General features: G+C 41.3%; 1 protein-coding gene across 3 annotated transcripts; it reads left to right on the plus strand.

The window, feature by feature from the left end:
• Positions 1–26,807, plus strand: mfn2 (mitofusin 2). Of its 3 annotated transcripts, none has more exons than XM_086276486.1 (18): positions 1–356; positions 2,830–3,011; positions 4,279–4,414; positions 4,507–4,669; positions 4,747–4,871; positions 10,603–10,711; positions 11,459–11,566; positions 12,117–12,270; positions 16,252–16,319; positions 17,716–17,837; positions 18,052–18,178; positions 18,251–18,355; positions 21,699–21,801; positions 22,279–22,502; positions 22,768–22,923; positions 23,418–23,614; positions 23,721–23,855; positions 24,831–26,805. In XM_086276486.1, the coding sequence occupies exons 2-18, from the start codon at positions 2,834–2,836 to the stop codon at positions 24,898–24,900; spliced, it is 2,280 nt and encodes a 759-aa protein (XP_086132612.1). In that variant the 5' UTR covers positions 1–356; positions 2,830–2,833; the 3' UTR covers positions 24,901–26,805. The 3 variants fall into 3 exon arrangements, with proteins under 3 accessions (XP_086132612.1, XP_086132613.1, XP_086132614.1); XM_086276487.1 differs by lacking the exon at positions 1–356 and adding an exon at positions 1,201–1,271 and having other exon boundaries at positions 24,831–26,806; XM_086276488.1 differs by lacking the exon at positions 1–356 and adding an exon at positions 1,206–1,264 and having other exon boundaries at positions 2,827–3,011; positions 24,831–26,807.
• The last annotated feature ends 500 nt before the right edge of the window (positions 26,808–27,307 follow it).

The raw sequence follows: 27,307 nt of genomic DNA on the forward strand, positions 1-27,307 counted from the left end.
CCACCTTAGAGCTGTTTGCCATTGACACTAAAGAAGAGAGCGGGTCGCGCAGATAGTAAACGGAATAGTCGACACAATGCTGGAACGTAGTGTGCGCTGGGAAACTATATAAAGATCAACCTTTAAAGTATACTGTTTGACGTCTTTGGGGTTTACTAAAAACCAACGCAGTCAAAGTCAGTGCTTTAAGGTCCTTGGAACACGCGGAGACGCCCCTTGCAGTAGCAGCTAACTTGAGTTATCAGTATAACGTACAGGTGTGTGGGGTCGTGGGGAGCTCGGTGACTTGTAGAGTATTCAGAAGCCTCGGGGGCACAATGTAAGAGGACTGTTTGTGAAGAACGACTCCATCCACGGTAAGGCACACCCACGGCTTTGACTTAGCAAGTCGTTAGTGAAGCTAGCCTTAGCTCCTATCGAAGTTGGTTGACAGGTCAGCTCGTAGCTCGTAATTTATCCTTGAGCAGCTACTCCAGACTGTTAACAGGACTTTGTGTCATGGTCAAGAACAAAGATGGAGGAACATATGAGAAACAGAAGCTTAATCAGAGATTGTGCAGCCGGAGTACTTGATGACATAGATTAGCTTGCACAAAGATGAGGAAAGCGTCAGTGTTAAAAGAACTTGGCGCAACGTGCCGAGTGTTTCTATTTTATTTGTGTTTATATTAAAAGCAGCATTAAGAAGAGCTTGATGGCACTGCTGCAATATTATCTTCAGCACTGTGTGAAAGGTCGCAGGGGCGGTGACGGAGCGCAACCAGCATGTTTAGCTGGTTTTGACTCTGCATGGATGAGGTGAAGCTTTCATAGATCTGCAGTGCCATCTTTGTCGGTATTCTCATAAACCCGCACTCACATAGCGGGGGTGCCGCTAAAAATGATAAAAGAAACTTGCTTAGTGTTCATTTGTGGTTCGAGGCTGATAATTTGTTTCTGATTTAGATATAGCAGTTGTGAGGTCAGTGACTGCTACAGTCTTTCACAGTGGGCACTCTTTTTTTTTTTTTTTTTTTAATCTTCTTTATTTTAACTTATTATTATTTGTACTATGCTTCATCCAAAGTTTATTTGTAACTTTTGAAAATACATTTCAGATGTTAGGTATTTTGCTGTTTGTTATATTGCTTGTTTATTTAGGTTCTAAAATCACAGAGCCAGCCTTCCTAGTAAGTTTATTCAGTGTGTTACTTTTACCAGCTCTGATGCTGTTGCCCCAGCAGACGACGGCAAAGAAAAAGTACAGTAAGCTTACCACAACTGACTGACAGGTAATCTCCATCATATTGCTGCCCATGTCGAAGGATATCGGCTTCTTAGCAAATAGGGGCTTCTCATTCCGTTCTTGTTTCCAGGCTTTTGTTGGTCATCCACTTCACCCTGTTGTGGATGTGGACGCCCAAGTACTTTTACTCCTTGTCCCAGGATAGACACGGACTGTGTAGCCATCCTCTTCCTTCTGAAGATGACCCTTTAATTTGGTCTTTTTTTACATTTAGGAGCCATTAGTCTGAGAGAGGGAAACAAGGCTGTGCTTAAAAACACTCAGAGCAGAGTGTTGGCCAATGATAATATTTAAATAAATCAGATAATCAGCTGTCAGAACATCAGCAAAGTTACCATAGTGACAACATTATTTGGCTTGGCGCTTAAAGGCTTATAAGACCCAGACTGTAAATGGTATCTTCTTGCTTTAGAGATCAAGAGAAGAAGTTGCTCTACATCAAATCAAATCACTTTTATTGTCACATCACATGTGCAGGTACATTGGTACAGTACATGTGAGTGAAATTCTTGTGTATGAGCTTCACAAGCAACAGAGTTGTGCAAAATACAATAATGTAAACAAGCAAAATACAAGAATGGCTACATCTGAAACTAATAAATATATGTACAATATATAATAGTATATGCATTTCTGGATGTGTATACTAAATATTTTTCTGTGTGTGTGTGTGTGTGTGTGTGTGTGTACACATATTTTACAAATTAAATAGAGTAAACAATAAATAAAATATATAAAAATATACAGAGTTGAGACATGTGCAAAACAGTGGCATTACATGTGTGTTCTGTGCTGTGAAAATGTATTCAAAGAGAGAGAGAGTGAAAAACAGCTGCTTTCTGCTTTTCTTAAACCAATCTAAATATAATAGAACTGCATCAAGCACTGAAATGGCACTCCTTTCATTCAAATACCTCCAGATCAAAAAGTATACATCTGTTGCCTTTGAGGAGCACCTTGTGGGAAAGGGGACACATTTTCCTACAATTTGAGGATCAAATGATGGCTCTAGATTGAAAATTGTGGATTCCCCTGCTGGTTGAAGAGAAAAATTTAATTAGATTTATTTTCTGCCCAGCCTGTTGCCTAAATCAGTCCATTGCTGTCAGGTTGATTCGATGTGGAATGACCTCTCTATGTCAAATGTTTGGGAGGAAAGATGCCTAGAGTAAGAAAATTGACAGATTATTGATATGAATGAAGATGTTTGGTAATAAATGTTAAGACTTTATTAACAATAAGCCATGCCTCAACGGTTGTTTTGGTTTCTTTATTAGAAAAATGGTGTGAGAGAGTGTGATAATGATAATTGTAAAGATAACAGTTTTCGTTTACAACAAATAATAGGCTGTCACCAATGAAATGGTCTTTTAAGGCTACCCCTGGCTAGCATGCAGTGCACTATTAGACGAGTATTGGCCGAATTCCTATTTCAGACAGCTTGTCAGTCCAGTTTGCAGTAAGAAAGTAAATGTGCTTGCACTGAATAATGTGTCGCTTTTGCTAAACATACTGGGCGTGTCTGTGATGTTTTATCTCTCTAGTGCCATGTCTCTGGTATTTCCACGACTCAGCACCAACCCATTTCATAGCAAGAAGGAAAAAAGAATCATGGCGGAAGTGAACGCATCACCGCTTAAACATTTTGTCACAGCAAAGAAGAAGATCAACGGGATCTTTGAGCAGCTGGGGGCTTACATCAAGGAGAGTGCTTCCTTCCTGGAAGGTACTACAACACCGAACACACACTCTTACCACTTTACTACACGTAAAAGTCACAAATGTAAAGAGTCTTGCTTGAATTGATATTTTTCTGGACTCTGTCCAAACCGCTATCAGTGTTGCAGTGCTTTCCCAGCTTGTATCTTTGATCCTGCTACCATGCGCTGGCCAGTCCCAGATAACCTTTGTGCTGTCAGCTGGGATAGACTGTTGTTATTTTATTTCCCCGCAGTACAGATAGCATGACAGCAGCCTGCATGCTTTTTGTCATAGAGACGCTTTAAGCCTGCTGTGGGCACGTAGTACAGTCAGAACATTACTTGGAGACACAAAAAGACAACAGGGACCCTTGCATTCATTAAGGTCAGCTGGCCACAGAAGTAGCACATTCTTCAGTTTTCAAATGCATTTGGATCGATGATTGATTGATTGATTGATCGATCAACTGTGTCATGTTTATGACCTAAGCATCAGACCCCAAAATCCCGAGGGGGCGGGGGGGACTAGACTCATTAATTAAAAAAAAAAAAAAAAAAGTGTTTCTTATCCGATTACTCTATTAACCGATGGATTACTAAAATAATCGATAGTCGTAACCCTAGTCTGTTTCACACTGAATTATGTGAGTGTGCTACATCCTGCAGACGATGAGCTGTGGCTTATAGTCGAGGCACACTGAAGTTCACAGGGAAAATTTATCAGCACAAGCCTGATATACACTTTTAATTCTTATTCCTACTTTTATTTTTTCATGTCTATTTAAGTGCTATTTATGACACTATGTTTGCACTGAAGCACCGCAGCAATTTCCTAATGTTGTAAACCTGCTCAACATTTGGCAATAAACCCCTTTCTGATTCTGATACGGCACTACACAACACAGGAAATCCAATTAACGCAGTAAGATCATGTTGAACGCAAGCACATGTCTGGACAAAGACAAAAAAGATCTCAAAGATCTTCTTTGTCAGATTACCCCACCCCCCCACCTCCACCCCCGCACGCCTGAACCAAAACCTCTGATGATCTGTGGCTGGTTGCTTAGTGTGTTTTGAGTGTGTGTTCTGTTGTTCATGCTACAGCCATCAGTGCTCACAGAGTTTGAATGAGGTGATCTGTCCAGCGTCATACTATTTCTTTCTCAGTCAGGCCTTTTTTGTCATTGAAGGTCTGTGTTTTGATCTTGAGAAGGTGGCATAAATCACTTTGAATGAATATGATAACTTTCAGCATGAAAAGCTAACCTCCGCCTGATGACTTTGACATATTAGAGGCATACAAAAGTGAAGAGCTAGACCCGGTTGCCACGGAGGAGCAGGTCCAGGAGGTCCAGGGTTATCTTGCCAAGGTGACCGGCATTGGAGAAGTTCTAGCCCGCCGGCATATGAAGGTGGTTTTCTTTGGAAGGTATGTACACTTAAAATAAGTGCGAGTTTATTTCATGACTCGAAGTAGAATTGTGTGAGATGCTGATCACAGCTTTGCTACGTGTTCTTCAGGACCAGTAATGGGAAGAGCTCAGTAATCAATGCCATGCTGTGTGACAAGGTTCTGCCATCTGGGATAGGACACACTACCAACTGCTTTCTGAGGGTGGAGGGCACAGATGGGAATGAGGCCTTCATCCTCACTGGAGGCTCTGAGGAGAGGAAGAACATAAAGGTGAGCAAAGCCGACGAAGTCGACTCTGTGTGGAAAGGAAGCTTCATATCTGACTCTTATGTTGTCTGTGGTTCCAGACAGTGAACCAGCTGGCCCATGCTCTCCACCAGGATGAAGATCTGGATGCTGGCAGCCTTGTTTGTGTCATGTGGCCTAAGGCCAAGTGTGCTCTGCTCAGGGATGATCTAGTGCTGGTGGACAGGTCAGATACATGTTTTGTGGAATAATTCTAGGGGTCTTGCAAGTAGTTGAGGCCATTTTTAAAGTCCAGTTCCATTTCCAGAAAATGTGTGGTCCCACTGAAAATGTAAATCAAATTGCAGTGATTTGGAAATCATTTGAATTGTGTGTGTAATAGTCCAAAGACAAGGTGTCAGAGTTGGAAAACTGAGAAATGTGTTCTTTTAAAATATATGTTCTATCTGAATTTGAAGCCACCGACCTGTTTAAAAAGAAGCTGGGACAGGGGTTATAACAGACCTGAAAAGCTTTGCCTTGCTTTTCTCACAACTAACAAACTTGAGAGCATCCTGTGGAGTCTATACCTTGTAGTAAAGTTGTGAAGTTAAGCAATATAAGAATAGTATTTCTGAAGTCAGATTTTGAGATTGCATCACATATAAACATGTCATTCAAAGAATTTGGATTAAATCTCTGCAAGCAAAGCACAATATGAAGACAGCAGTACGCTAAAAAACAAATCAGAGCTTTAGCTAAGGCTGACGACCTCTCCAAGCAGCCTCAGTCAAACACAGAAGCTGTTTTATATTTATTTAGCTGCCCCCTTGAAATCTAAGCTTTATTTTAGCGCAGGGGTGGGCAACTCCAGGCCTCGAGGGCCTGTGTCCTGCAGGTTTTTTAGTTGTGTCCTTGATCCAACACAGCTGATTTAAATGGCTAAATGACCTCCTCAGCATGTCTTGAAGTTCTCCAGAGGCCTGGTAATGAACTAATCATGTGATTCAGGTGTGTTGACCCAAGGTGAGATCTAAAACCTGCAGGACACCGGCCCTCGAGGCCTGGAATTGCCCACCCCTGTTCTAGCGTGACAGCTGCATGCATGACTTTTAAATTTGATCCATTTCAATTTTCAATGGTTACTCGGTGTGCTCAATTCTAACTCTGGCATAGCCTAATAAAGAACACCACAGCGAAATGAAGTGACTGAACAGTTATTAATGGTCATGAATGGCCTATAGATGTAACTGATCAGTCTGCGTTGTGGTAGCTATAAATAGGGTTGCAAAGGGGCGGAAAATTTCCGGTAAATTTCCATGGTAAGTTAAGCTTGGGAATTTTGGAAATATTCCATATTGGAAACTTTCCATGGAAATAATGGGAATTATGGAAATTAATGGGAATTTAGGAGAACTAACTGGGAATATATTATTTCCAAGCATAAATATAAACAGAAATCATAAGAAAACCTCCATGCAAAATGTTTTCAACAGATATTTCAACAGATTTATTTGTAAGTACAGTAGAATAGAACACGTTTCAATAACTTGTTTCATGGATGAATAAAAACAGAAATGTTGAGTTCAATATTACCATCCCCTAACCCCGCTCATTCAAAATTGCCCCCTGTCCAAAAATCTCCACAAAGTCCCATTCAAAAGGTTAAATGAAAAATGCCACTTATCCTCCAAAACGTCCCATTAAACATGCAAATCTTCCTTCAAGCAATCCTCTTTTCTCATTTTTGCTCAGTCAATAGACTCTTCCTGGACCTCATCATCATCCAACAACATGTCCACTTCTTCAGCATCCTACTCTGAGTCTTCCTCTTCAGTGTCACTTTCCAGCCTTGTTGAGGATGGCTCTGTGTCAGGCTCAAAGAGCCGTAGGTTTGCCTGAATGCCGACCAGCTTTTCCACTCTCACATTTGTGAGCCTGTTGCGAACCTTTGTGTGGGTGTTCCCAAACGGTGACCAGTTGCGCTCGGAGGCAGCTGATGATGGTGGGATTTGGAGGAGGATGGAGGCTACAGGTGCAAGGGCCTCAGATTCACATAGTCCCTTCCACCAGGTGGCTGCAGATATGTGCTGGCATGACTGCCATATTCCATCCCCTTTCCAAAGGCCTTGCTTTGTTCGATACTTTGCCAAACTGCCTAGAACTTTGCCTTTATCGAGACCCAGGTGATCAGACATGGCTGTAATGACCGCATAGGCACAGTTGATCTCTTCCCCAGAAAGTATGCCCTTGTCATATTTGGGGTCCAGCATGTATGCTGCATGCACTGGCTTCATGCAGAACTCCCTCCGCTGTTCCAATGACTTGACCACAGCCGTTTCCTCTCCTTTCAGTAGTAGGGGAGTGGGCAGAATTGTCTGGATTTCTTCTTTGAGTTTTGCAAAAAGGCACTGGACATCTGACAAGATGGCACCATCCCCCTCTATCTTCGCTATTGCTGCTGCAATAGGTTTGAGGGTTTTCTGACTGCTAGATACTCTTTCCCAGAACACATCATCCAAGATGACCTTCTTGATGTCACTGTCGATGCCTACAGACTGGGATATGGCCATCTCTTGCAGAGACTCCTTTCCCTCCAGAAGGCTGTCAAACATGATAACAACACCACCCCATCGCGTTATGCTGGGAAGCTTCAGTGTAGTACTCTTGTTCTTTTCCTTTTGCTTTGACAGAAATGTAGCGGATGTTACTTGTTTGCCTTTAACATATTTCAGAACTTGCTTCACTCTCTTATTCAGAGTGTCCATTGTTTTTAGTGCCATTATGTCTTTTAGGAGAAGGTTTAGTGTATGGGCAGCACAGCCAATAGTAGTTATATGTGGGTAGGTCTCCTCCACATGTGCCCAGGCAACCTTCATGTTGGCTGCATTGTCAGTGACCAGTGCAAAAACCTTATCTGGTCCAAGGTCATTGATGATCACTTTTAGCTCATCTGCAATGTATTGGCCTGTGTGTCCGTTTTCCTTTGTGTCTACACTCTTGTAGAACACAGGCTGAGGAGTGGTGATTATGTAGTTAATAATTCCTTGTCCCCTGATATTGGACCATCTATCAGAGATGACTGAAATACAGTCAGCTTGGTTAATGGTCTGTTTCACCTTTTCTTGAACTCGACTGAACTCTTCATCCAGTAGATGAGTAGACAATGCATGTCTGGTTGGGGGAATGTATGCTGGTCGGAGAACATTCAAAAATCTCTTCCAGTACACATTGGATGTCAGCATCAGGGGTGAGCCAGCTGCATAGACTGCACGAGCAAAACACTCATCTGCGTTTTTCTGGCTAGTGTCATCCATAAAATCAAAGAATCCTCTGATGCCAGAGGGACCAGGAGCTGATGAGTGGGTATCTGATTCTGATACAGCTGAAACAGATTCATTTTCCCCTTGAGTGGAACTCCTGGCTGCTGCATGTGTTGGGCCTTGAGGAATTTTTTTGCACTTTGCAATGTGCTGCTGCATTTTTGTGGCATTCTTCACGTACGTCTTATCACAATACTTACACATATATACAGATTTCCCTTGTACATTAGCTGGTGTAAAATGTCTCCACACATCAGATGGCGCACATGGCATTTTTCTGTAAAATAAAACAAGAGCTTGTAAAAATGCTAATGCAATGCAAGAGATCGTAATAATACAATTGCAATATGATAATAAACAGATATAAATAGTAAGGCTAGCTAAACAACTGGAATGATCTTCAAAACAAAACAGCCAAATGAGGAAGCTAGCATCTTCTTTATGTTATACTAGCTATGGCTTATTTAGCATCTAACAGATGCTAGCATTTTATTTAGCATCTTATCAGATTGCTATCTACCAGATTAATACATTTTATGTGATATTCACAATTTAAACATTTAATGAATATATTTTCCCATAATATCATCAAAACTTACCTCACTTGTTAAGTCCACAGGCTCAAATGTGTGCCTTTAATACTCTTTGTCCTTCAGGCTCAAAAGTGTGGTCCATGTGTACATGTGATGGAGGCATGCACAGTGCCAGTAGGTGGTCTCAATAGCCATGCAGCAAGCTTGTGCTCTGTACATGTGATTAAGGAATGGCATGGATATTCAAGTGTATTTGAATTGCATTTGTTTGTTTTTGTCAATATTATGCTAAAATATACTTTGCTCAACTATATTTAAGTTCCCTAAGAAGAGCCAACCTTCAATTTTGAAAATTCCCACTTTATTCCCATAAATTCCCGTTAATTCCCATGGAAAGTTTCCATCTTTGAAAATTCCGGGAATTTTGCAACCCTAGCTATAAACGGTGTAACAGACTCAGTAGCACTAGGAATACACAAAGATTTCTGCATTATCAACTGAATGCTTGAAAACAGTTTGCAACCCTATAGCTTTACAGCAGAGCTTCATTCTGTTTTAATTAGGTAACACTCAGCAGGTTGCATATATGAAAGGCTGCTTCGCTTTTCTACTCATCTGTGCACTTAAAGCACTTTACACAACTTGTGCTTGTACGAATGGGTGAATGCACATCTTTCTAAGTGCTTCATAGCTAACATTCATACTCCGATGGATGCATTGGAGAGCAATTGAGGATTAGTATCTTACCCAGGGATATTTGGCATGTAGACTAGGGGAAGCCAGGAATCGAACCACCAACCTTCCGATCAGTGGATGACCTACTCTACCACCTGAGCTACAGCCACCCCGAGATCACCTGATGGTCGGGGTCATATTTGTCAGGTTATTGGGACCAACCTGCGAACTGTGTTGGATCAGTGATGAGCTACTACATCATCTATGGGTTTTCTTCTTTTTGTTCTTAATGTCGATGCCTGGGAATCCTCGTGACATCAGCTTTTCCTGTGTAAAACGGTGTCATAGCACATTTAATGTTTGCCAGAGAGAGGTGACAGACAGAGACACAGTCAGTGCATGTTGAAGTACATTGTTGTTATGGGACTTTGACAGAAGCTGTGACTGAAGGACCTGTAGGGCCAAAGAGCATCAGACAAGTGAAAACCAGGATGCAAGAAGAAGTTTAACATGCTTTTGCTCCTGCTGAGGTAGAGGGAAGTGTACTCTCTATGGAGGAGCACTAAAAAGGTCACCTCCAGCTTTTGATCCTAGTTTTTCTTCCTGAGACATTTGGGAAGTTGACCGAACCAGGGGTGGGATATCAGAGCCTCAAATTTATATCACAGGATATGAGGGAAATTTGTGATGATGCAGAAAAAAAGAATGGATGACTGATTGCAGCTCACAGACAGCAGCATTTATTAATGCAAAAATAAAGAATGAGCTACTCTCATTGATGGCACACTGCCACTCTGCCAATCTGAATCTATGCCTTACAGTGCCAACAGCAGCATTATATACAGTGATACAGTGTAAGACAGCTGTGAACACAAGTAGCCTGGGTAGTTTTTTCAGGAGAAATGTTTAACAGTTAGAGAGGATAATGTGGATGGCATCATGCTAGTCTGTGGGATGACTTTGGAAGTCAGGAACCTCTTTTGATCTCCAAAGTGAGTGAAGGCAGAGGCAAGAGTTAAATGCTGGAAGCTGAAGTAGCAAGAACGTTGTTCAGAGTTCAGAAAGGAGTTGAGACAAGCTCTGGGGAAGTTCAGCTGTAGTGCTAAGGGTAACTGCAGAGGAGGAGATGCAGAGTGTTGGTGTGACAGAGGAGGATTCTGGGATAGTGTGAGATGAAGGCAGATGCTGTGGCGACCCCTAAAGGGAAAAGCTGGGCAAACAAGGTGGCGGCTTCGTTACTGTAGGTGGCTGACTTTATGGAAAGATGTTGGCTGACTTGAAGCAGAGTGAGACCGAGGCTTGTCTCACAAAAATGTCCCAAACCGTATTTCTGCTTCACTATAAGAGTATTTGATATTGGATTTAAATTTTCTTTTTAATGAAAGTGGCTGTGCTGACTTGGCGAGGACTCTGATTCTGTTGTTTAACATCATGTTTGCATCTCAAGCCCAGGGATTGATGTTACCACAGAGCTCGACAGCTGGATCGACAAGTTCTGTCTGGATGCTGATGTGTTTGTTCTTGTGGCAAACTCTGAATCCACGCTGATGCAAACGGTAAGAACTGCATGAAGAGATGAGGTTCAAACAGGACTGTTGATGACATGTCAAAACAATCTGAGTGAGGGGATTGTGTGACACTGCTGTGCATTGGGAACATTTTGCTTATATGGTGTTTTCCCTGTCAAAAGTCGTGTGAGGAGAAAACATAATCCAGACAAATAATTTCTTTTAACAGGGACAGGTATTCATGCTTTACCGCCAACACAAATAAATTCAACAACTGACATGCGTAGAACTCTGCAGCTTTGTGCACAAAGAAGCCTGGTTTTTGCACACTGCTGCAGTTTGATGCTCTTGTGGGTAGCTGTTGGTGCTCACAGCTGAATCTTGCTTGCTCAAATGAACTCCCTTTTGACTGTTTGGAAGCAGGAATTTAATTGTATGAGTGCCAATGAAAACATACTACCTTGAAATTATTTACTTGGATTGTTGTTTTGTTTTTGTTTTTTTTTGGCACATGACCTTTGACAGAAGAATAATTCTATAGTTGCCATCAGGAAAGGTCATCACAGATGAATCCAAAGTATTTCAAAGGGTTCTTTTTCTTATGATGAAAGATTTCTGTCCTGATGGGTCTCATTCAGAGTAACAGTGCCTCCCTCAATAATGGTGGTTTGAGTATAAAGAAATGTGAATCTAACTTTTTTTTTTTTTTTTTTTTTTTGCCAACCATTTGCATTTTCTCATTCACGGATTCCTTTTTTTTTTTTTTTCAAACATTGGTACATTTTCATCCTGCAGGAGAAGTCCTTCTTTCACAAGGTCAATGAGCGACTTTCCAGTCCCAACATTTTCATCCTCAACAACCGCTGGGATGCTTCTGCCTCAGAACCTGAATATATGGAGGAGGTCAGTTATGGTGTATACACAAAGTACTTCTTTATGGCTGTTGTAACACTAGCAAGAGTGTCCACTTCAGTTTAGCATTTACCATTTGATGTCTCACATGGGACATTTTGGTCTCCTAACAGCTAAAGAGGTGTCCTTGTTGCTGTGGTGGGCAAATTTAAAGACACGATGATGACTTTGTTAAAGTTGTGTGTGCATGAATGCGTATTAGCTGTCAGGAGGTACTACAAACCTTAAGATGGTCCTTATTGTGGCTTGTTGGTTACACACTAAAGGGCACTGTTCCAGGAGAAATCACCTCAAAACTCTCAATACCTGTCTAAAGATTCATTTTTTTAATAATGTGTTAGTCTGATGCTGCAGTGTGTCCTCTTTGCCTTGTATTAGAAGTTTCTAAGAGAGTTTATGAAACGTTTCTATTTAATTTTTCTTAATACCGTAAATGTATAAATCTCAATGTGGCATCACTTCCTCATCCAAAGAAAGCTTTGTTCTGGTAGGCTTTGCCTTTGTGATTCTTGCTAATTTAAGTGTGTTCTTGCTCAACCAGGTCCGTGGGCAGCATATGGACCGTTGCACTAATTTTCTGGTGGATGAATTGGGTGTAGTGGACCGAGCCCAGGCTGGTGACCGTATATTCTTCGTTTCTGCCAAGGAAGTACTTCAGGCTCGTGTGCAAAAGGCTCAAGGAATGCCTGAAGCAGGTGAGGGAACCAGTCTGCGCAATCAAAACTCTGGAAAGGTTTGAATTTTGAAATACGCAGCAAAAAAAGTTCCTTGACAAGCTCTGTACAATGATAAGATTGTACTAGATCGATCGGGGCCCAAGTTGTTGACTGCCTCTGGTGCTGTTGGCCAGTGGAAGGCTGGTAGGTACTGGGCTACTGTTGGCTGAAGATGAGACGGTGAGAGAGGAGAAAAGGCAGGATTGTGGAGGAGTGGGTACTTTAAATGTAAGGACCATGACTGATGTGATGGACAGGATGAAGGTAGATGTTTTGTGCATGCAGGAGACAGAGTGGAAGGTAAGCAAGGCCAGAAAACATTTTCTGCTTTTCTTTACAGCCATGTGACAAGGTTATTAATCCCATCATGGTGCCACACAGCCATTTGTGAGTGTCTGTAGCTAAGGAGGTAGAGGAGGTCATTTATCTAATCAGAAAAGCTGTTCCCATCTCCATTCTGCATGCCAAAGTATCCTTAGGAGTACTACTAAACCCCAAGTTTCTCTCTGGTGCATTTATTGGAGTGTTAATGTTAGAAAAAATGTACTTCGTGTAGAAAGAAAAGTCCTTGTATGAATGGCTGAATGAGGCGTGTTGTGTTAATTGCTTTGAGTGCTCGAATATAAAAGCGCTATATAACAACCAGTCTATAACATAGTAGGCTTGACCAGTAACAATGTAACATTAACAAGTCTAGTCATAAATACGAAGTCTGTAATGTACATGCAATGTCCATTTAAAACTTCAACTTTACCTTTGACTTCCTTGTAGCATGCTGTTAGTTTTGTCAGTGGAGAAAAAAAGGTGGGATGGGGTCACATCCCTGTCTTAAACATGATTTAGTATCCTCTAAATATTTTACTTTCATACGCCACTCTTTGGAAAGCCTGTGTGTTGAATTGTGTGCTGTTTGTTTCTCCAATGGCTCTGTTTGTGTTTTTACCAGCTTCTTTCTTTATGCAGCACTCAGCTCTGCTCACTCACTAAACCTCAACAGCACCATCTGGTGGACTAAAAGTGCAATTGACTTTAGTATATAAATAAAATATCACACGCACAGCACCTCTGCATACATAGGTTTCTATGGCTATGTCCACACATACACAGATATTTTTGAAAACGCAGATTCTTCTATGCGTTTGGGCCTTTCGTCCACACGTAAACTGTGCTTTCAGTCACGGAAAACTTGATCATAAAATGCAGATTGTAACCATGATCATGACCACCGATCAATAACCAGTGATCAAAGACCGTTATGAACCTGGCAGTCATAGTAGGGGTGGGTTTTGATAATCGATTTATCGATTAAAATCGATTCTGGCTTGGATAACGTGATATCGATTCATTAAAATCCTGAATCGATTTTTTTAATATAAATTAATTTTGCCCGAAATGCCAGAATCACAAAATTTCGAAAACCACCAAACAGCTAAAACAGCTTTAAATGAGAGCAGGTACACGGATTCTGCACAAAGACTTAAACACAAAGCGCGGACCTGCGGATCAGAATCAGTGAGATGTCGCCTTTCTCACCCGACGGCACAGACACGGTCGGGGCTGAAAACCGACAGCTCACTGATTCTGATGTTTCAGCGGGTCCACACTTTGTGTTTATGCCCATTTTGCGCTGATTCTAAAGGTGTTAGTTTTATCTCTCTCCAAACAATATTGACCGAACCAGCAGCAAAAGAAGATCCAAACTACGCTTCACATAAACATCGTCATGAATTCACTCTGACTTTTGCTGTTTTGCTTCCACCACACTTCATGCACAGCTCTCTCTCTCTCTCTTGCTCTCTCTGTACTTCAAGAACAGTTTCCAGTCTAAAATCTCTTTTTTCTGTATTATTCGCTTTCTTATTACGCACAAGTTGTTTACAGCGCTGTCGGCTGCTGTTTTTTTCCTTTCACTTACTTCCAAAAGAAAGCCTCATTTCTGCCGTTCAATAGGCTTCTGAACAAATTTAAACTTTTTAAAATTATGCAAAATGCAAAACGCTTAGCCGTGTCTCTAATAAAACCGCTGTAACTTCAGAGGTAATGTTCATATGTTGATTAATGGTTTTATTTTGTTTTTGATGTACTGCAGAATATTTTTATAAAATCCCAGGCCAGGAAAGTCGCCTTCATGTTTTTCTGTTTTATCTTCAGCTACTTTGACACAAAGGCATCTGCTGTGATGCTTACACCTTTGATAAAGTCTGGAAAGTGTCAGCTTCCTTTTTATAGATACAAAAATATGTAAATGTACCGATCTGAATTATAATATTTCTGACTGTCTGAGGCAAAATTTCCCAGATTCAAATTGAATTGAATTAAATTGAATCGAATCGAGGATCGAATCGATTCAGGACCTTGTGAATCAGAATACATACACGGGTATTTTTAAAAACTGAGATTTTTCATTTAAATGGAAATAACGTGGCGTCACGCTGTGATGCCACGTTGTTGTTTACATGAGAGAAATTTCTAGAATAAAAAAATACTGTCGCTGTTAATCTTACTATCTGCAGTTTTTACACGCTTACATATACACACACACAGTTACTGTCCCTCCATTTACAAAGACAGAGGCATCAGAGTGAACTTCGGACGTGGCTTCTACATTCAATACAGACGCTCTCACAACGCAAATTGGTTTTAAATAAATGTAATTTCTTTTAAATTAAATTTATGTATGTTGTATACATTTTTTTTCATTCCTAAGTTGTGAGTCTACACCAGCCAAAATACTGTCTTTAGTTATTAACATTTGAAATGATGACGGCACTTGAAAAGTAACGCAAAATTAGCTGCCTTTTCAGAAAAACACAAACTTTTCAGAAGTACTTGAGATTTTATGAACGTACAAAACCCGGTTTACTCTTTCCCTCCCAGACTTCTTGACTTCTGATTGGCCAACACTTCTACATGGTTAGGATGGCATGGATTGGCATGTTCTTCAGAGCGTTTAACTTTGTTTTTGGCGTTTACATGTGGATGGAGATTTTTTTTTTTTTTTTTTTTTTTTTTTTTTTTTAAACGAAAATGGAAAATCTCAGTTTTCGAAAATCCGTGTATGTATGTACGTAGCCTATGACTGCCAGGTCCATAATGATCTTTGATCACTAATTATTGATCAATGGTCATGATCATGGTTACAATCTGCTCTTTATGATCAAGAAATTGACCAGGTAAGACCCCAGGTGCAGGCTGTGTAGAGATGCTCATGAGACAATCCAGCGCATAACAGCAGGGTGCAAGATGCTAGCAGGCAGGACATACATAGAGCGCCATAACCAAGTGGCCGGCATAGTGTACAAGTCCCGAGGTCACGACCCGACGGCGTTGAAGAATGTCCGAGCTAAGATCCTGTTAGATTTCCAGATACAAATGGACAAATTGGTAATGGCTAACCAAGATAGCCAGATGGCTATACCGAATGAAAGCAACATCAGGAAGAAGGAACATGAGAAGCAGGAGAAGTACCGAGGGTTCAGAGAAGAGGTGGAGGGTGAGGGGTAACAGTGGTCCCAGTGGTAATTGGAGCACTTGGTGCAATGACCTACAAGCTAGGCGAGTGGCTCCAGCAGATCTCAGGAACAACATCCAAGAACTCCGTCCAGAGGAACACCGTCCTAGATACTGTGTAGGACCTTCAAGCTCCCAGGCCTCTGGTAGAGGCCCCAAGCTTGAAGGATAGACTGCCCGGAGGGCCGAGGGGGGAATTTATTTTTTAATATAAAAATAAATGGATATATTTATATTAATTAATTATTAGATTACTGATAAGTATTAGAAAATGTTTAATTTGGCTTATTCTTTGTGTTTAAATAGATTAAAAAAAACACAGAATTCTTGTGCCACGTAAAAGTTGTATGTGATCTGTATAGTTTTTTGAGTTTGAATAGACTTTAAAGTGAGGTGATAAAAAGTGTGAAACCCACTGTAGCACACATTCTCACTCCTGTGCTGTTTCAGGTGGCGCTCTTGCTGAAGGATTTCAGGCCAGAATGTTTGAGTTCCAGAACTTTGAACGGCGTTTCGAGGTAAGATCCTCAAAACTAGAAATGAGATTTGATCTAATTTCTGTATGTTTGAATCGGTATGCTACATATGATTCAAACATGTGAAATTTCATACATCTATGTGAAACGCACAATTGGAAATCCTAACATCCATCTGTATGTCAGTGGGAAAATATATTCAAAAAATGTCCACCTTATACTTTCCTACACTTAAATTTGGGCTTTGCTTTTGTTTTATTAATTTTAATATAAAGTAATCCAGTCAGTGAGGTGATGTGAGGGGGGGGAGGTTTCCACAAAGGGTGGTATCTCTTCCCCTGAGCCTCCGTTTTCTAGCTATTTTTCTTGCAGATATACTGATAGGGTTCCAGATTGTGTTATGTTTCTGGTGTGATTCACATGCATTAACCTGATCCCATCAGCTGCTTGCACGGCTTGGTAGTAAGATGGTGTAAAAATCAGAGTTTCTGACTCCAGCTTGTCGGTCTGGTGAACCACCTGTCACCCAACTTGAAACAGTCTCGTCCACAGTACTCATTCATAAAGTGTTTTACAAACCCGAACATTATGACCAACAGATGCATTTTACTTTCTCAGTGCAGCTAGCCAAACAACACAGAGTCAATTACTGGTAAAGGGGGAGACGGAGAAAGCAGATATTCTTGATTTGTTACCATAAAATCCATTGTTGTAGCCAGGGACAGCACAACAGTTATCCTCTTAAACTGTTTTTTAGTTTTACTGTTCTTATTGACCGCAACCAACCAACCAACAAACTCTGGGATATCACATTTTGTACTGGAAAAAGATGGCGCTAAACATGTTATAAAAAGCACTTATTTCATAAATCCAGCTACATAGAGTTTTATCTATGCCAGTTTTTGAAAGCAGGGCTCCATGGTGTAAATTAGCTTTCACATAGAGCTTTCTGTGCCTGCACTCATCATGTCATTGTATTTTTATTTATTTTTTTCACTGTCCTGTCTGTGACTGTAGCAATCAGAATTATTGTCTGAAGGCCAATAAAAATGCCCAACAGATTTATTTTTCCAAGTGCACCATTACTGCTTTTGCTATACTGGTCCACTTGATGTCATACTTTAATAGATTTCAGGATTTTTATGTTTTTACTTCGGTTCTGTTATTACAATCAGAATAGACAGGACTGGGGTATGGGGTATTATACATGATTATATATCCCTATCTGTAAATAACGACTATCATGTTAATTAATGCGCATTGTCCCGTTGAAATAAAAAAAAAAATTCTTATGCAGATTATGTAACTTAGTCTAACTACATTTGTGATTTAAAGCTGGAAATTTACCTTCAATTCCATCAGATCCAGGGTCATTCAGTTGCATTCTGTCATTTTTCTTGATTTGATATCTGAATTGCTGTCTGTCTGCTGTATTTAGGAGTGTATATCACAGTCTGCAGTGAAGACCAAATTTGAGCAGCATACAGTGAGGGCCAAGCAGATCTCTGAAGCCCTGCGTCACATTATGGATTCGGTATACATTGCTGCACAGGAGCAGAGGTGAGTCTGTGATTAAAAGCAGTATTTGTATATGCTGAGACTTTAAACCACAGACCCCCAAAAAGCATTGCCCTCCTCTTTTAGCCACAGAGTGCCTGGGGAAAGAATTCCCATAAATGGTTTTCATTGTGATTAAGACCCATGTGTGCAGCACATCTCCATCTTTAATAGACTTTCATTTTAAACTTAAAAAGCTGTGTGGGTTGGTGTGTAGAGTCTATTGTTTGGAGACCAAAGAGGACCGTCAGGACCGATTAGAGTTCATCGACAAGCAGTTGGATCTACTGACCATGGACTGCAAGTCCAAGATCAAGAAGATTACTGAGGAGGTGGAGAGACAGGTGAATTCTGGCACAGTGTGACTGTCCTGGTTTATGTGGATTCAGCTAAAAAGAGGGTGGTTGTTCTTTTAGGTTTCTAATGCCATGGCAGAGGAAATCAGGAAGCTCCATGTGCTGGTGGACGACTTCCATATGGACTTCCATCCATCACCAGTGGTGCTCAAGGTCTACAAAAATGTGAGTTTAACTTTAGCATATTCTTAGACTTTTACATTTACTCAGGGCCTTCTCGATATGACGTTCTTCTGCTTCCCTGGCCGCTGTGTCTGTGAGGATGCTATTCGTTGTGTGTTGTAGCATCCTGAGGGCACCCAGTTTGTGCTCCAGTGGATGATGAGAGTCAAACTCTAAATACTGATCCGTATGCTTTGGTCTCCAGTACACGTCAACTTTTAAATGTACCCTATTACTGATGGAAATCTCACAGTCTAACAAGGCTAACCTATCATTTTTTTTCATATCCTCCCTGGTCAATCATTAAGGAACTGACCTCACAGCCCATTGTTCACCACTGGTGCTAGTTCCAGTCATTATGCAAACTTGAATGAGTGATGAAATATTTCTCCTACTGACAATGCTACGTCCAGATGAACAGAATCAACTTTTCAGGTGTAGTGAAAGTACATCAAGGTATGTTAATTGCACAATATTGTCCATGAATTCTACTCTCTGCCAGAAAATCCTGAAAGAGAATGTTTGACCATCAGTTCATGCTCTGAAGCTCAAGCCACCTGGGTTATGCAGCACAACAGTGATCTGAAAAACAGAAGCAAGTCCACCTCTGAATTTCCCAGAAAAACAAAATGAAGGTTTTGGAGTGGTGTAGTCAAACTCTGGTCTTAAATCTGATTGTGATGCTTTGGCATGACGTTAAACAGCCCATTCATTCCTAAAAATGCCTCCATTATAACTGTATTAAAATAATTCTGCAAAGAAGAGTCGGCCAAAATTTCTCTTCAGTGATGGGGAAAACTCATTGCCAGTTATCACAGATACTTGATTGCAATTCTTGCTGACAAAGAGTGGTATAACCAGTGATGATTTAGAGGGCAATCACTTTTTCACACAGGAAACATCTATGTCAGAGAGTAGACACAGAACCATATAGACCAGGGGGTCTCAAACTCAGAGGAGCTGTGGGCTGCTGCTGCCGCCACTGTCATCTCATTGGAGGGCCACTTAAGTGATCAAGTAGAACAAAAAGAAAAACCAAGAAAATATCCACAAATATTTCCAAAAATGTAGTGCTTTTCTTTATTTTAAATATTCTATGATAAGAAAAATCTGCAAAAGTAAGCACAATTGTTTTTCCCCCTCACTCTTAGCTAACTGAAGCCTTTCATTGAACTACCAAATAAACAAATTTGTACTCTCTTTCTGGCCAGACACGGGGCAGCACTTCTGCTATCATTTGCAGACATGAGTGTACACATTAGTGTTTGACTCTCTTACTGAACTAACACAGTTTGTACTCTGTTTTTACCTCGGCCAGGTCCACGACTCTGAACCATGGTAAAGAGACCTCTGGTTAATACGTCGGGTTCCGTGTCGGGCTGGTAGCCGGTAGTTAGCTTTACTGTCTGGGTCAACTTTGCTAGCGAGAGACAGAGAGAGGCGTTAAAAGGCTGCTCCAACAGGACTTTATTGTTTCGGAGGCGGCGAACACAGTGTACAGTTGACTCTTAACAGCTTACTTACAACTGGGCTCGTCAGGCACTCTGCAATGACTGTAGTGGTTATTATATTTACGTGCTTCATCTTCCGTTTCTCATCGGTCGCGACTTGTTTTCAACTCTCCGTTCTCTCTCTCTCTCTCTCTCTCTCACTCACACACACACACACACACACACACACACACACACACACACACACACACACACACACACACACAATATGAGTGGGGCAGTCCCACTCATTTTCCCTGCTGCACAGACCACATTGTTTGTGATGTTTATAGACCCTTCACTACATGAACTATGACGCGCTGGGCAACTCTTCAACCCCTTTTTCAGCATTTTGGCCAATTCTCTCTAAACATTTTGCCTTTTATGTTTAGTCAGGTCAGTTGTGGCCCCCAAAAGCCCTTCTCCAAAAGATGGAAATCTACTCACTGACATTGACACTTGCCCCATCCCACCATCCACAGAAAGTCACAATCTGGGTCTCACTTTGGACTCCACAGTTTCATCCCAGGGTCATATAAGGGATGATATCAGGACCGTGGACAGCTCCTTGGGGCATTTGAAGTAGCAGAATGTTTCAACATCGCTTGAAAAAAAACTGCCAGCTTTTGAACCAAAGCCTCCCACTTGTCGCGTATATCTGAAACATTTTGTCCTGATTCCTGCAATTTGAGATTATGCTCGTTGAGATGTCCAGTTCTATCAGCAAGATACTTTCTACAGATAAGCCATCTAACAGCACAGTGGAGCGGGATGTCTTTGTATGAGCTGTCCATCTCCTCGAGCAGAGACTGGAATTGGCAGTAAGTTAACGTTCCTGGGCCTGAAGCTGATTTTCACATACCAACATCCCCAGTGTGTGCAGCTTTGCTCTAAGGTCCAAGACGTATTAAATCTGGCTTTTAGCTGGGCTTGGACCTTCCCTCCAGCTTCCCTTAACCAGGTCCAACACCCCCGTGACCTGGAGTACCTCAGCAAACAACTGAGGGTCTAATCAGCGATCCAATTGCGTAAATCCTCGTGAATGAACTTTCAAATCATGGACTTTAAAGTCTTTTTCAGCCTCTCCACCTGTCTACCACCCTCAGTCTGAGGGTGGTAGACACTAGTCCAAACAGATTTAATGCCAAATAATTCATACAGCTCTTTAAGTGTAGCTCAGAAGGGGTGTAGCCTCAGGAGGTAGAGCAGGTCATCTACTGACCGGAAGGTTGGTGGTTTGAACTCTGGCTCCCCCAGACTGCATGCCAAATATCTTTGATATTAAGATATAAATATCAAGATTTTAACCCAAAGTTGCTCTCTCATGCATCCACCTTTTAATGTTAGAATCTTAAAAGCACAGAAGAAGTGCTTGTGTGAATGGGTGAATGTGGCATGTTGTATAAAGCCCTGAGTCCTGAGTGCGGGAGAGTAGAAAAGCGCTACATAAGAATCATAAGACTTCAGTTACCATTTACCATTTAAGTGTGCAGTCAAATAAGACCTGATAATGGGTACAAAGAGGCTTTTGGAATGGTCGGCTGGTTAACCATCTGACACTTCAGGCAGGATGCACACCATCAGCGCACATTCTTTTGGATGCCCGGCCAATAAAATATACCTTTTTCCATATCATCATTTAGTTTAGATGTTTGTTAGCGGCCCTGAACCTACACAGTAGAAAAAAGGTTGTCAATTTCCCCTTGTGGGACTAATAAAGGTATATCAATAATCAAAGGTGTCAGTGAAAGAGACATGCAGATTGTGGTCTGTAATGACATCTTATATAAGGGATTGTCGTTAAACCTTTCAAAAAAACTAATGCTTTAACATTTCTTTGTCATTGTTTGTTGTAGGAACTCCATCGGCACATAGAGGAGGGCCTGGGCAAGAACATGTCGGAGAGGTGCTCCACCTCCATCAGCAGTGCACTGCAGACCACACAGAATGACATGATTGGTAATATGTCCACCTTTCTACTTCAACAGGCTCTGGTTTACGTTAAGCCACTATGAGGTTTTCAGCTATGATTGCCAAACACATGTGTATTTGTGGCATGCAACTAGTTACACTATATGGCAGGGGTGGGCAATTCCAGGCCTCGAGGGCCGGTGTCCTGCAGGTTTTAAATCTCACCTTGGGTCAACACACCTGAATCAAATGATTTGTTCGTTACCAGGCCTCTGAAGAACTTCAGGACATGTTGAGGAGCTAATTTAGCCATTTAAATCAGCTGTGTTGGATCAAGGACACATCTAAAACCTGCAGGGACACTGGCCCTTGAGGCCTGGAGTTGCCCACCCCTGCTATATGGAATAGTTATTGTTTGAAAATTGTGTTGTTGTCGTTATTGCTGTTGTGTTGTAATTCAAAGCCAAGCAGAAAATAATTATTTATTTTCACAATGACGCTGCTGTTTTCTGTTCATGTGTGCAGAGGGTCTGAAGCCTTTGCTGCCCAGTGCCGTGAGAGAGCAGGTTGACAAGCTGGTGCCTCGAAGTCAGTGCTTCAGCCTCAGTTATGACCTCGCCTGTGACAAGCTTTGCAGTGACTTTCAAGAAGATATCAGCTTCCACTTCTCTCTGGGCTGGACCATGCTGGTCAACCGCTTCCTTGGACCCAAGAATACCCGACGCGTTCTCATGGGCTACAATGACCAGGTAACATTGCCAGAAGCATAAACTTCCTCAAAGTGTCTACATAAGCAACATTGTATACAATTAAAAAGCATATTTGATGCATAGAATCCTGAAACAAAAAGCATAATCACATACCTAAATTGATATAGAAAGCTTCCTTTTCACCTTCAGCTGTGTCCTACTGTTGGACATGACTAGAATAAAACCAGGACAAAAAGACCAGAGCTGGATTGATCTGTACAGGGCCGTGTGCTTTGTGAGGTTATTCGCTGTGTTGTCCATACAGGTTCCTCGCCCAATGGCCTTGACACCGGTCAGCACCAGCATGCCTCCATTTCCACAAAGCGCCATGACCCAGGAGGAGCTGATGGTCTCTATGGTGACCGGTCTTGCTTCCCTCACCTCCCGTACTTCCATGGGTGTTCTTGTCGTTGGTGGAGTGGTGAGGATCTACAAACACACCGCACACAATTAGAATTGAATGAAATATTAAGGAAACAGATCTGTTTTGGTGTTCCAGAATCAAAGAGGTAGTGATGGGCAACAAATGTATTATAATGCTCTACAGAGTGAATTGCAAAGCTCTGAAAATGGGACAGTACTTGCTTTTCCTGTTGTGGGATGGGAGTTGAAATGATCTGAACTGTGATGTTTTTGATTACGTGCTGGCAAAAAGCACAATAAAACCACAGCAACAGTGTTTACTCACCACCTGTAACACTTGCCAGAAAGGCTTTCTCATTAAGTTCATCATTTTATCATAGTTTTTATTAAAGAGTTATTCAAATTTTTGCACTATGAAGATTCCAAACTAACTTTTTGAATGCTGATTTTATTTCCTCATGCCTTTTGTTATTTCATAATAGCCAACCATTAAACGTAGACGTAGTGCTCAGCCTATGTTTCAGCCTGACCTTGGTCTTTCATTCTGTGTAGATCTGGAAAGCAGTGGGCTGGCGTCTCATCGCTTTGTCACTGGGCCTTTATGGGCTCCTCTACATCTATGAGCGGCTCACCTGGACCACCAAGGCCAAAGAAAGAGCCTTTAAGAGGCAGTTTGTGGATTACGCCAGTGAGAAGCTACAGCTCATTGTCAGTTACACTGGATCCAACTGCAGCCACCAAGTCCAGCAGTGAGCACACATAATTAGACTAATGTTACAGGAGAGAATGCCAAGTATATTTGTGATCCAGCACTGAATATTGTCGAGCCTTTCTAACGCTGTGTGTGGTTGACAGGGAATTGGCTGGGGTATTTGCTCAGCTCTGCCAGCAGGTAGACATCACCCGTCAAAATCTTGAAGATGACATCACTGACATGAACAGCAAGATCGAGCTGCTGGACAGCCTCCAGAGCAAGGCTAAGCTGCTACGGTAAAAATGCTAACCTCAACTGTGGCTCTTTGCTCATGCATGCTGTGTGTCTCTCTTTACAATGTAGAGTCTTGGGCGGAGTGATGAGGAGCAAAGTCCTGACTATCAACATATTTCCAGTTAAAATGAAATTGCAGTGGTGGAAAGAGCGAGTTAACTGTCAAACTTGTAAAACACTAGGCATTATTAAACATTTTGTTCACAGGTTACAGGTGACAAGCTATTTCAAAGAGTTCTAGGTTCCAACCTGCTGACAAGCTGGGGTCTTTCTATGTGGTGTTTGCATGTCCTCCCTGTGCCTAAATGGGTTCTCTTCAGTATCTGGGCTTGCTACCACAGTTCAAAGACAGGCACATTAGACTAATTTATGATTTGGAATTGGCCATAGGTGTGAATATGAACAGTTGTTTGCATTAGCCCCGTGAAACTGGTGATGCATGCTTCACACTAAATAAATTTGTAGGGCTGGTGTGATTCATCAAGTAATTCATTTAAAAATGGACACATTCTATGCTTTTATATGATGATGTAAACATGAGTTTTGCCCACATGTGTGACTAAAAAAAGACCTGCAACAGAAATGTAATTAACAGCAGCATGTGAATAAAACTCCTGACAACATTAAACCCAGACAGCCCCCAGTTTTTAGCAAAAACATTGATAACACAACTGCAGAGAGTGAAAGAAAACATGTTTCTGGTCCAAAAAGAAAAAGCAGCACATAAACTGGAACCTCGAAGTCCACCAACTACACCAGGCTGTGCCAGGTTCCAAACTGAGTTGTGCAGCCATTCACAGCAGGGTCAGAGTGTTTTTTGCACTATGCCATGTTCAAGCATGATCTCAGGATGACTATATTTCTGATCAACACATGCTGTTTGCAGGTGTCTCTTTTAAACATGCAACTTGTTGCATAATTGTCTATTTTTTATTTTTTATTTTTTTAAACGTGTGTTTGCATTTGTGCCTTTTCAGGAATAAAGCGGGCTGGCTGGACAGTGAGCTCAACATGTTCACCCAGCAGTATCTTCATCACAGCAAGTAAAACCAGGTGGAACATCCTCAGAGGGAAAGAGTGGCACCGGAGCAACGTTTTGTACATCTGTTAATGGTTCCTCACAGGTGTATTTGAAGTCACTGAGAGAAATACTAACATTACTTTTAACAGAAGGCGTGGTTTGGATATCTGACATAAGTTGAAGGAGCTGCTAATTAGTTGTCATGTAGTTGTGTAGACGTGATGCCAGGATCAGTCTGTTGAGCTTGTCCGTGTTCAGTTGTGGTAATGTGCAAATGAACATGAACTGGCCATCTGTTGATGGCTCATCAGCACTGATAGGTCACACCCACCACCTTCTGTCAAAAACTCTGTCACGCTGTCCTTTAATGGAATTCTGCTTAACCTGGTACTTTCCGCCTGTATAGATGTGATTTTGTGTATACATGTGAACACTGGACAAATACAGAAGTAAGACACTCCACCAGTGAATGGGAAAGTGTGTGTGTGTGTGTGTGTGTGTGTGTGTGTGTGTGTGTGGGGTCATGGTAGTCCATGATATTCCATTGCGTCATGATGACACACACAGACATTTGATGTGCATTTCCTTTATTATTGCTACTGATAAGACACCACACATCCGAATGACTAAAAACATCAGAAATTGCTTTGCAGTTAAATAATAGGAGATTTTATATAACCTTTTATTCTTTTTCTTGTGACGTTGTCAGATTAAGCCACTCTTGCTGTTGCAGATGTAAGGCTTTACTTTGATATGTCCCACCTGCTTACACATTGTTATAGATAAACCACACACACTTGAGTGAGACAGCATTTCCACCATAACAACGAACGTCTGAGGAAAGACAAAAGGATGTTGACCCAGCCTCCAGAGTCTAATCGGAGCAAGCTCAGTCTTACCTTAAAGGATCTGGGGCCAGACATTAGTGGACACTGCCCCCCAGAAGTCTGGTCCATGTCTTGATATGTCAGAACACTTTGATTGTTATTATTTATTTATTTATTTATTTTTAGTCTCTTTAAAACAGCTGGTCATTGTTGCTCCGACTTGTAAAATGACAGAGGACAGCTGCACAGTTGGGCCTTTGTTAAGCAGTAGCAGTGAATAATAAGATACAGCAGGTTTTGGATACTCACAGAGTACTTGTTAAGAGCAAACATTCACTGTTTGTTTGCTTTCTGATGCTCTCTGATTAGAAGAACATTTAGAAACTTTTAGAAATGGTTTGCTTCACCTGCACCATTTAGCAGAATTGCAGAAAAAAAAAGACTAGAGCCACACAGTTGAGCTTAGACTAGCTAAAGTAAAGAACATGCAACTTTATTAGATTTTTATTTATTAGATATTTTTTGAGCTGATTTCTAGTCCCAGCTTCTCACGGACATCACAACATCTTTGTGTTTGGTGTTTGGCTCTTCCTTTAACAAAGCCAATTTGAAAGTTTAGCACTGTGCAGTATGTGTGGAGTAACATTTTTTCACTTCCATTAAATGTTGTGCTTTCAGAAGTGTGAGCAGAATGAAATTATCATTTTGAACTAGAAGCAGTGACAAAGAAGAAACATCACAGTAGATGTGATTTAATTGTCCACGGTTGTATACTGTTTGTGTTGCCAAATGATGCTGCTGTAATAACCCTGTTTTGTTTGGGGTTTTTTTTTTTTTTTTTTTTTTTTTTTTTTGGGGGGGGGGGTTTGTTTTTTTAGGGCAAATATATGCTTTTTCATCCATTTGCTCTGTTTCTTTTGTTTTGCCCTAAAGCAAGTGTACACCAACAGAACAGTTTTCTGCCTTTGGGACATTGACAGTACCTGCATGCAGCCTTTACATGCAACTAGTGTAATTTCTTGCCCTATTAAAATGTGTATGTATGTGTAAAAGTAAATAAAGAGAAATTATCAACTATAAAGTTAATACCAAATTTTGTGTGTGTGTGTGTGTGTGTGTGTGTGTGTGTGTGTGTATGACCAATGACGTCTTCAAGGACCGGACATCAGGCATCGATCTATTTAAGAGATTACAAAAACCTTTGTTGTTATACTTCATATTATTAACAGGAACATATTACTGTATTTTCATCCACACACTGTTGAGGGGAGAGAAAAATAAATACATTTGTCATCATCATACAGAGCTTTCCTTTTCAACTTTTGACAATCAATCAATCAAAGCTTAATAGGGCCCAGTTCTACAGTCCAACACTGGTCTCTCAATCTCATGTTGGAGAGCCACGAGCTTCGCCATACTTGCGTTCTGTGATGTTGTCATCTCTTGTGCTCAAGGAGCCGATTTCTGAGAACTCACGGCAGTGTGCCTCCCCGAGATGTCATTCAATTTGCGCCCAGAGATCTTATTCCGAGCTAGCCCTTCCAAGATGTATCCAGTCTGCAGTCAGAGATCTTATTCTGAGTATTCACAGCAGCCGTAGCCTCTC

The sequence above is a fragment of the Aulonocara sp. 'chitande type north' Nkhata Bay genome, linkage group LG20 (genome assembly GCF_057382095.1).
Source record: "Aulonocara sp. 'chitande type north' Nkhata Bay isolate Kocher_YH1m ecotype deep benthic linkage group LG20, A_spYH_male_GT1.1, whole genome shotgun sequence".
Classification (NCBI taxonomy): domain Eukaryota; kingdom Metazoa; phylum Chordata; class Actinopteri; order Cichliformes; family Cichlidae; genus Aulonocara; species Aulonocara sp. 'chitande type north' Nkhata Bay.

Excerpts from the sequence above, each read along its gene's own strand:
- mfn2 (XM_086276488.1), top strand. The coding sequence starts at position 1,206 with ATGCTGTTGCCCCAGCAGACGACGGCAAAGAAAAAGTACAGTAAGCTT. Across the intron at positions 4,670-4,746 it reads AGGAGAGGAAGAACATAAAG|ACAGTGAACCAGCTGGCCCA; the intron begins GTGAGCAAAGCC and ends CTGTGGTTCCAG. Across the intron at positions 22,924-23,417 it reads TTCTTGTCGTTGGTGGAGTG|ATCTGGAAAGCAGTGGGCTG; the intron begins GTGAGGATCTAC and ends CATTCTGTGTAG.